This window comes from Rhinopithecus bieti, unplaced genomic scaffold (genome assembly GCF_001698545.2).
Source record: "Rhinopithecus bieti isolate Rb0 unplaced genomic scaffold, ASM169854v2 scaffold_17182, whole genome shotgun sequence".
Taxonomy (NCBI): domain Eukaryota; kingdom Metazoa; phylum Chordata; class Mammalia; order Primates; family Cercopithecidae; genus Rhinopithecus; species Rhinopithecus bieti.
Window position 1 is genome coordinate 421,420 of NW_016808817.1, and position 10,464 is coordinate 431,883.

The 10,464-nt window shown below is 45.1% G+C and overlaps 2 protein-coding genes and 1 long non-coding RNA gene across 4 annotated transcripts in view; 2 read left to right on the forward strand and 1 right to left on the reverse strand.

Annotated features, from left to right (window-relative positions):
• LOC108538974 (uncharacterized) overlaps nt 1-7,451 on the reverse strand; it is a 42,974-nt gene extending 35,523 nt beyond the window's left edge. The window contains exons 1-2 of the long non-coding RNA XR_001888238.1: nt 7,324-7,451; nt 5,153-5,314 (exon numbers count right to left, since the gene is read on the reverse strand). This is a non-coding gene — a long non-coding RNA (uncharacterized LOC108538974). The remainder of the gene's footprint in view (nt 1-5,152; nt 5,315-7,323) is intronic.
• Nucleotides 745-3,185, forward strand: UBQLNL (ubiquilin like). The gene is given in 2 exon segments (XM_017887317.1): nt 745-2,111; nt 2,114-3,185. Coding segments are annotated over 2 exon segments (1,611 nt in total). The 5' UTR covers nt 745-1,159; the 3' UTR covers nt 2,773-3,185.
• A 124-nt stretch (nt 7,452-7,575) lies between the features above and the next one.
• UBQLN3 (ubiquilin 3) lies at nt 7,576-10,262 on the forward strand. Of its 2 annotated transcripts, none has more exons than XM_017887315.1 (2): nt 7,576-7,687; nt 7,968-10,262. In XM_017887315.1, exon 2 carries the CDS (start codon nt 8,004-8,006, stop codon nt 9,969-9,971), a length of 1,968 nt encoding a protein of 655 aa, XP_017742804.1. In that variant the 5' UTR covers nt 7,576-7,687; nt 7,968-8,003; the 3' UTR covers nt 9,972-10,262. The 2 variants fall into 2 exon arrangements, with proteins under 2 accessions (XP_017742804.1, XP_017742805.1); XM_017887316.1 differs by having other exon boundaries at nt 7,593-7,687; nt 7,935-10,262.
• The last annotated feature ends 202 nt before the right edge of the window (nt 10,263-10,464 follow it).

Sequence of the window (10,464 nt, forward strand, 5' to 3'; positions counted from 1 at the left end):
GAAGAGAAAGCTACCAAGACCACCCACCAAGAGGCCCTCTGGGGTTCATGCTCCACCAAAACCTGTCAAACCTAACAAGGCTTCCAGACCCTGAGACCCCAGGGCTGGGCAGAGCATTAGTAGAAGTGTGCCCTTTTCCTTACCTCCAGGAGAACCACATCCCAAAGTGGTCATTTGTCCTAATGATTGGAAGACTTTGATTATGCCTAGTGAGTCCTTTATGTAATTAATATCTCAATCAGCATATTAAGGTTCCCTTTAATAATGGTCTAGGTGGATTTGATAGGGAAAAAATAAAATATTAGCTAAGAAAATGGTACCCTCTCTTTCTGATGCTTTGGCATCTCATATTCCTTTTGGAGAATCATAAATCCAGCTTCTGGAACTCAAGAGTTCTGTGATCTAGAATTGTCAGTTTCAGGTTGGGAACATCTGATTCCAGTGCAGAAGCTGCAGGGCAGCTAGTCATTAGAGTAGGATATGAAAGTTCCCTTTCTTATCTCTACCTTCTGTGAGGTCCCTGGGGAGAAAACATATATATGTATATATATACACACATATATAAAGGTATATATGTGTGTATATATATAAAGGTATATACTGCGTGTATACATACACACAGTATCACACAGAAACACACGTCCCACATTTAAAAATATGGTTTTTATTTACTTTTTTGTTTTCTTACTAGTTCCATCCAGAGAACTTTGTCCCTGTTTTCTGGAAAATTGTTTTATTTTATTGTAGAGACCTGGACCCTGAAATATGTCCTGCTTCCTCATCTGGCCCAGGGTGACTGTGAGGATAGACTTGACATCACAATATCCCTTTTCTGAGGATTCATGCCCTTGGTGGGTGGGGTAGGAGGAGGGGTAAGCCTAGGAGAAGTCATCACCACTTTGTCCACCGTGGGTGAGGTATGAATCAGTAGCCATGCCAGGCCTCAGCTGGGCAACATCTGGAAAACTGGGGTGAGGGCACAACATCGCAAAATACCTGGCCCTAGCCTGGTCACTCATCCCTTTTTGGGCAACAAGGAAATTATCCTGTGGCGTGAGAACACAATACCTGATACAAAGGCCAGTAGAAACATTTGCCTGCCCCTACCCTTTCTGCCCCAGCTTCCACCTGCTCCCCATCTGCCTGCCCACTAAAGCCCATGTCGCATGCCATCTCTCAAACATCCAGGATGTCCCAGAGTGGATGTCCTTCAGGTCTTTCGGCAGACAAAAATATCTCTTCAAGTGCCACTCAAGTGATAGTGAAGACTGCAGGCAACCAGAAAGACTTTATGGTAGCTGATGACATCTTGGTGAGGCAGTTCAAGGAGATGCTATTGGCTCACTTCCAATGCCAAATGGACCAACTAGTGCTGGTCTTCATGGGCCGCCTTCTCAAAGACCATGATACACCGAGCCAGAGGGGCATCATGGATGGCCACACCATCTACCTGGTCATCAAGTCCAAGCATGGCTCCAGATCTCTAGCCCATTCCTTCCAGGATCTGCCAACGAATGATCCCTGCCACTGGGACAGAAACACTGAAGGAAACAGCAGCGGGGTGCACCAACCAACTGGTATGAATCAAGCTCCAGTAGAATTGGCCCACTTTGTGGGGCCTGATGCACCCAAAGTGCATACCCAGAACTTGGAAGTGAGCCATCCAGAGCACAAAGCACAGATGCTGGAGAATCCTAGCATCCAGCGGCTTCTGTCCAACATGGAGTTCATGCGACAGTTCATCTCAGAACATTTAGACACTCAACAATTGATGCAGCAGAACCCAGAAGTTTCCCACCTTCTTGACAATTCTGAGATCCTATGGCAGACTCTGGAGCTGGCTAGGAACCTTGCTATGATCCAAGAGATAATGCAGATCCAGCAACCTTCACAAAACCTTGAGTATCCACTGAACCCACAGCCGTATCTGGGCTTAGAGACAATGCCAGGTGGGAATAATGCCCTGGGTCAGAACTGTGCTGACATTAATGATCAAATGCTGAACAGTATGCAAGATCATTTTGGAGGAAACCCTTTCACAGCTCTCCTGGCCAGACAAGTCCAGTCTTCACCTCCACCTTCACCACCATCCCAGGAACGACAAGACCAGCTCCACAGCATCCTGCAACCCGAGTCATCTATAATAGCTCTGGTGGTTTATCTTCAAACACCTCACCCAGTGACACCCCTAACAAGGTCAACCACACTTCCAAGGCCAACACTGCTATGATCTCCACCAAGGGCCAGAGCCATGTCTGTGCCACTCGGCAGCCAGCTGGGATACCAGCCTTACCTAGCATAGAGCTTACCCAGCAGCTTCAAGAAGAATACAAGGATGCCACTGTTTCTCTAAGTAGCTCCAGACAGATATTAGAGGGTGATCTCCAGCTGTCAGATGAACAGACCAGCTCCCAGATCACAGGAGGCATGATGCAGTCGCTTATGAACACCCCCTACCTGGCAGCTCAGATTATGTTGTTCATGAGTATGCCTCAACTGAGTGAACAGTGGAGGCAGCAGCTGCCCACATTCCTGCAGCCAACACAGATTTCTGATCTGCTTATTGCTTTAGCCAACCCTAAAGTATTCCAAGCAATATTGCAGATTGAGCAGGGCCTCCAGCTGCTGGCCACAGAGGCTCCTGTTCTTCTGCCTTGGGTTGCACCTTACCTATGGGGCCTGGGTTGGCTTTCTGTCCCCAGCTGCAGCTATCCTGACACAGTGCCCTGTTCCTGGAATGTTTCAGATATACCTGAGCCTAAGGGACCTTAGTGCTGCTACAAACCTGGAACAGTCCTGCAGAGGCTACAATCCCCAGATGGGGACCCTTCCCACCCTCCAGCAAGCTCCTGAGATTCATTTTAGCAAACAGATGGAATCTCTCCAGGCCCTGGAACCTGGGAACCACCATGCCAATCTACAGGCACTCATTGCTACTGAAGGGAACACCAATGCTGCTACCCGCAAGCTCAAGGGATCCCAGAGATTCTAACCACCATGCCTACTTCTTCGCTTGCTACCTGCCTGCTGATCCACCTGACCATCTCATTTGCCTTTTCCACCTCTCCTGATGCTTCCAGCCAAGAGAAGTCCTGGAATAGGAGTTATCAACCAGTGTGTCTTGTACTGAATAATAGATCACTGGCCATGGCTGGAACATCCGTCAATAAAATGGCTACACTCACTTGCCCTGATCTGAGATTTGGCTTTACTTCTTTTGCCAAAAAAAAAAAAAAAAAAAAGAAAGAAAGAAAAAATAACTGTGATATTTTTGTCTCACCTACTATACATACATTAACACATAAACCACATGCACATATTAATATAGAGGCGACAATAATGTTTTTATCTCTAAAACATGAGCATTTTGAGTGTGGTATATGAAACTTGAGCACAGTATATGAAACTGATTATTTTGAGCATGTCACCTCAGACTGGTGTGTGTATGTACACAAGCTCACATAGTAAAAAATTCACATATAGAGGCATATAGAGTCCACATACAAGTACACACAGCCAGGTGCAAACACAGATGCAAATACCTAGAGACACATAAACAGACCCATATGTAGGGAAAACAATCATAACATGCTCAAACAGAAAGGGAAACATTTTACATAGATAGGCCTAGATATTTAGTCATGAAGATTGTCTGAATTTCTCAAACCCAAATTGTTCAAGTTTAAAAGTGGAACAGAAATAATATGTGGGCCAGACTAGGGTGAATTCACATATCAACCAAGTCCGGATGAATAGTTATCGTCATTGGAGCCTCTTACTCATTGACATTACCACCATTATAAGACGGTGATGGGCTGTCACTACTTTCTCATTAGCACACAGAGATGCAACTGCTGCCATCTCCACTGTATAGCTCAGTCACCACAAATCCAGTCCTCCATGGGGCACAGCACCTTCCAAGAATATCATCTCCTTCGGTATATCTTTGTAGTTTACATTTTCCGTGGTTGCCCCACTTTTTTCTCTTTCTGCCTTACCTAGAGTATCCCAGCATGGCAGGATATGCAATTACTTGTGTTTTAATTATTCCATGATTAAATAATTTAATACACTCTTACCAGAATAATTCAGTGTTGTTTTAGGCATTGAAAAAATAGCAGTGAAAAAAATAAAGATCCTTTATTTATTGACTTTACTGTCTTTTGTGGAGATACAAGTTATGTTAGGTGGTAAGTGCTATGAAGAAAAATAAATCAGAACAAGATATTCTACCTAGGGTGATCAGAGAAGGCCTCTCTGAAAATGTGACATTTCAGCAGAAATCAGAAGTAACTAGGAGAACTGAACATGCAATTCACTGGGAGAAGGATGATCCATGAGCTGTCTGAAAGTAAAAGCCCCAAGATAGCAGTATTCCTGCTGTGTTTTAAGAGTAACAAGAAGGTAATATAGCTGAAATGGATAAAAAGGAGTGGGGAATGGGAAGGAAGTCAGAGAGATTGTGAAAAGTTTTATAGGTCTGGTGAAAACTTTGGATTTTACTGTGAATGTAATAGTCACTGGTGAGTTTTGAGCAAATAAATCAAATAATTCAGTTTATCAGTCTGACTTCACAATGGAGAATGCACTGTGGTAGAGAAAAACCAGGGAAGTAGAGAAACCAGTTAGGAGGCTTTTACAATAGAGAAGTTGAGAAACAGTAGTTTCTTGCACTAGGGTGGGAGCAGGGGAAGTGTTGAGAAGTAGATTCTGGACTCGAAAGGGGACCCATCCACAGAGATTTGTGTGCTCAACAAACCCCTTCTGAGCCCCAACACGACCATCAGTAAGAATGAAGAACAGGCTTACAAACTTTCAAGTGTTTCTAGAAAGCTCACTGCCAAAGACCCCTGCTTCATGTCCACACTTACCAAAAAGAAGTCTCAAGAAATAAATTACAGTGAAAATGGATTTTTTGCCTCCCCATTTAATATGATTAAGCTTCATACCCTCTCTGCTACAGCTTGCATAAAAAGCTCAAGCTATCCAGGTCATCTTTTTTATTTTCATCACAATATGGTCCGAAAATTCCTTACTTATTTTTCTACTTATTACCAATTTTCCAAGTCTTTTCATCCTACCATTTAGAAGTCATAACTTAGCAATAGAAAAACCCACATATCTACAACCTTCTTTCTAAAGATGACTATACCTTTTTGCTATCATGGAGATCTAGATGTTCACTGAAGACACTGGTTCTCCAGCAGTGGCTACATCTTTGTTTCCCTTGGACTTGGAAGTGGATAGATGTCATTCTTGTACCATCTTGCTGCTCCTCAGCCCTAGTTTTCTGGCTCCAAGATTATTTCATGACCTATGAATATAATAATTGTGGCATAATACTTGCCTAGTTAACTCATTATGTTGATACTGAACTCTTCACCTAGTCTCTGTTTAGGCAAAGGAAAGCATACAACTGTGCTGACTAGTTCCATTTAAACTTGTTACCAAAAGATTTAATTACTGTCTTAGCAATCCTAACTGCATTTTCCCAGTCCAGTGATTCTCACCAGAATCTGCACCAGGATCACCCAGAGGGTGTGTTAAAATACAGATTTCTGCGCGACATTCCAAGGGTGTCTGATTCAGTAGCTCTACAGTAGCATTAAAATCTCTCATTTCTAGTAAGTTTCCAGGTGGTGCTAATGCTGTCAGTTTGGAGATCATACCTGGAAATCTACTATCCTAGTTAACTCACTACATTATTGTTAGTCCAAACTGCATCATTTTGTAAACTTCCCACTATTTTGCAGACCTTGGTCAAAGTGAAACATTTCATAGCGGTTCAGGCTATGAGAAACATCCTGCCTAACCACCTGACCACAAGGCGGACAAAGGCTCAACTAAAGTAACATCCCTATCATATCTTGCTAGGCAACGGTCCATTGAACACCACGATGACGTCCTACAGAAACAAGGACCAAACCACCTCATCTTGAGAACATCTTATCAATATCCTGCCAAGCAGCAAGCCATACTGCTCAGACCCCTCGCTCCCATACCTATAAACTACTCCAGCCTATAAGCAGCAGTGGGCTCTGGCATTAGGCTGGTCCCACACTTCTCTAGGTTTTATGCTAGACATAAAGCCTGCATTTGCTGTGTTTGTGTGTCTTTCTTTAACCCTTGCCTTCCCTTCGAAACCTAACACTTATTCTTTCAGATGATCAATTCATATCTTGTTTTCTCTTCTCTAAATCTTAAAAGTTGTGCTTATTTCAACAAGAAAGACAATAATAATCAGAAGGGACTTCTACCTGTGTCTACCATGAAATCAATCAACTAGCTTACATCTGTCCCAATACACTCTGCCTCCCATTCATTCTGCTGTCATGAATAAACTGTTCATATTCCTAAATCAAGCTCTCCACATGGGCACTTGCTCCCAATCTCTCTAACTTATCTATTCAATATCTTAATAGTTTTCCGTTTCTCATGTATCAATTTTTTCTCCTCATTGGATTGCTTCCATTAGAATATAAACATCATACACTATTCTTAAGAAAAAAAATCTAAAAAGCCTTTAACCCCACATTCCCACATAGCTGTCATCCCCTTTCTTGCATTTATAATACCCTTACTGGATCTACTTTTCCCAAACAATTTGCTTTTAAACACACTCTAATCAGGCTTCCTTTCTCTATTATCCTTCCAAAGCTTGTCTCATCATGGTCTCCAATTCTTTATTTTTTCAAATCCAGTGGCCAATTCTCAACCCTCATTCTCCTGACCTAGCAGCATCATTTGACATGGCTGGTCACTCTCTCCTTTTTGAAACTCTTCTTCCTTTGGCCTTTCTCTTTTTTCTCTCTTTTTTTCTACCTTATTGTTTTATTTTTTTCTCAGTTTCCTTTACCAAATTCTTCTGATCTTCCAGATTTCTAAATGTTATAGAGCCACAAAACTCAGATTTTAAAATCTCTATCATTTTGCCTGTATGCACTAACTAGCTAATCTAAACCAGTCCATGATGTTAAGCACCCTTTGAATGCTAATAAACTCTGGACTTATAATATTCAACTACCATTGTACATCTCCATTTGTATGTAAAATAGACATCTCAAATGTATGTAAAACTGTTTAACAACCTGCTGATTTAGAGAAAGTGCTTATTCCCAATCTTTATCTTAGTAAATATTCAGTCCTTTGAGTTCCTTTGGAGGATAACAATTTCTTTTAAAGTAAAAAAAAAAAAAAAGTTATGTCATGCTTGACTCCTCCCTTATACCCCAAATCCCATCCATCAGCAAATCAATACTTTGAAAATACATAAAGAATTCATGGTTAATGTTGAATAAAACAGAAAACTGGGACATAGGATACCAGGAAGAAGCCCCCGGACCAGGAAGTAGCTGAATGAGGGTCTGAATGGAGACAGAGAGGACTGAGAGATGTTTTATAATGTTCCAATCCCAGTCTGAGCCTCCACAGAAGTCTCCACAGGAAGGCACTTGAGGTGGAGGAAGTAGAAGTGGTAAAAGATGGGACAGCAAGAGTTCCCAGGAATCCAGAACTCCTTAGAGAAGTCTCAAAACCTTCTGGTTGAGGCTGTGACGTCAGCACTGAGGTCACAGAAGGGACCTGATAGTGCGGGTTCTGACCCAGAAGGCCACAGGGGTGGCTGTGTAGCAAGATGAGGGAGGTTTGGAGCCTTGCATAAAGAGAAGAACGGGACCACAGCTGACTGGTATGTACACCCCAGCCTGGGCCCTTCCTCCTACCTTTGTCCCTGTACTCATCAACTACAGACCTCTTTCCCAGGGCCCTGTATTTCCCTCCCCTGATTCCAAAATGTCTCAATCCTGCAATCCTCCTAAAGCATCCTGCCCCAGAAACCTCATGGCCCCTTTCATGTAGACCCTGCAGCTTTCCCTATCCTGATATTCAAGCCCCTTTTCATGCTCACCCTTCTTACTTTTGCCATTGCCTGAAAGGATGATCTTGGTCTCCCATCTCCATGCCCCTAGCTGTGTCCCCACAGACCTGGGCCTTCTGCTGCCACCATGGCCAAAGGTGGAGAAGCCCTGCCACAGGGCAGCCCAGCACCAGTCCAGGATCCCCACCTCATCAAGGTGACAGTGAAGACGCCCAAAGACAAGGAGGATTTCTCAGTTACAGACTCATGCACCATCCAGCAGCTGAAGGAAGAGATATCTCAGCGCTTTAAGGCCCACCCTGATCAGCTTGTTCTAATCTTTGCCGGCAAAATCCTCAAGGATCCCGACTCACTGGCACAGTGTGGAGTGCGAGATGGCCTCACTGTCCACCTGGTCATCAAGATGCAGCGCCATGCCATGGGCAGTGAGTGCCCAGCTGCCTCTGTCCCTACCCAGGACCCAAGTCCTGGATCACTCCCTCAGCCAAGCTCCATTTACCCAGCAGATGGGCCCCCTGCCTTCAGCTTAGGTCTCCTCACAGGCCTCAATGGGCTGGGCTTGACCTATCATGGCTTCCCTGACCAGCCAAGCTCACTAATGCGGCAGCATGTGTCTGTGCCTGAGTTTGTGGCTCAGCTCATTGATGACCCCTTCATCCAGGGTCTGCTGTCCAACACAGGCCTGGTACGCCAGCTGGTTCTTGACAACCCCCATATGCAGCAGCTAATCCAGCACAACCCTGAGATTGGGCATATTCTCAACAATCCTGAAATTATGCGGCAGACACTGGAGTTTTTACGTAACCCTGCCATGATGCAGGAGATGATACGTAGCCAGGACCGGGTGCTCAGTAACTTGGAGAGCATTCCTGGTGGCTACAATGTGCTTCGCACTATGTACACAGATATTATGGACCCAATGCTTAATGCAGTCCAGGAGCAGTTTGGTGGCAATCCCTTTGCCACGGCCACTACTGATAATGACACCACCACCACAAGCCAACCTTCAAGGATGGAGAATTGTGACCCTCTCCCCAACCCCTGGACTTCTACACATGGAGGGTCAGGTAGCAGGCAACAAAGGCAGGATGGGGATCAGGATGCAGCTGACATCAGAAATAGGTTTCCAAACTTTCTGGGTATTTTAGGACTCTATGACTATCTCCAGCAATTACACGAGAACCCCCAGTCCCTAGGAACTTATCTACAGGGGACAGCATCTGCCCTCAGCCAAAGCCAGGAACGACCACCACCAGTAAACAGAGTTCCCCCATTGTCACCCTCATCTCAGGAGCCTGGGTCAGGCCAGCCTCTCCCCAAGGAGTCAGTAGCAATCAAGGGAAGGTCCTCCTGCCCAGCTTTCCTGAGATACCCCACAGAGAATGGTACTGGAAAAGGTGGAGACCAAGATGGTGCAGGGAAAAGCTCTACTGGACATAGCACAAACTTGCCTGATCTTGTCTCGGGGCTGGGAGATTCTGCCAACAGGGTTCCATTTGTTCCTTTATCCTCTTCCCCCACGGCAGCCATTCCTGGAATCCCTGAGCCTCCCTGGCTGCCATCCCCACCTTATCCAAGATCTCTGAGGCCAGATGGCATGAATCCGGCTCCACAGTTACAGGATGAGATACAACCACAGCTGCCACTGCTGATGCACCTTCAGGCAGCCATGGCAAACCCCCGTGCCATGCAAGCCCTGCGGCAGATTGAGCAGGGTCTGCAGGTCCTAGCTACCGAAGCACCTTGCCTCCTACTCTGGTTCATGCCTTGCCTAGCAGGGATGGGTAGTGTGGTAGGAGGTATACAGTCTAGAGAAGATCCCCTTATGTCTGAGGATCCTCTCCCAAATCCACCTCCTGAGGTGTTCCCAGCACTGGACTCTGCAGAACTGGGCTTCCATTCCCCTCCCTTTCTCCATATGCTGCAAGATTTAGTTAGTACAAATCCCCAGCAGCTGCAGCCTGAGGCTCACTTTCAGGTGCAGCTGGAGCAACTGCGGTCCATGGGCTTTCTGAACCGTGAAGCCAATCTTCAGGCCCTCATTGCTACAGGGGGCGATGTGGATGCTGCTGCGGAGAAGCTGAGACAGTCGTAGGAGCCTTACTCATTCAGACCATACGTTTTCCTCTCTGCCTTTTCCCCATATCCTATTTCCCTAGCTCTCCCATTTTTGAATACAGCTGCATTATAAACAAAATTTACTATGATGCCCTTTACTGTGGAGGCAATGTTGTTCCAGAGTCAACGAGGAAGACTAATGGCCAAAACATAGTGGAGGCACTGTGTATGAGTCAACCACTTGTACCACTATACCATCGGGGGGCCCTGGTCTGAGCTCTGCTTATGCCTATCTTGAGATGCAATTACACCCAATTTCCAGTGTGAACTCTTGCCTGAGTCTCATTCATGTGGGCTATGAGAAAAAAAGGAAGGATACGGGAGAAGAGGTAGTGATAAGGGCTGTCTCTACATGGATGGAAGGACTTGGAGGGAAACTAAAAGATCTGAAGTTAGAAGACTCACAGGTATGAAGAACAGAGGAGGAAATGTTGCTGCAACCTTTTGAAGGTTGAGGTCTGCAACTTTCC

Excerpts from the sequence above, each read along its gene's own strand:
- UBQLN3 (XM_017887315.1), top strand. The coding sequence starts at position 8,004 with ATGGCCAAAGGTGGAGAAGCCCTGCCACAGGGCAGCCCAGCACCAGTC.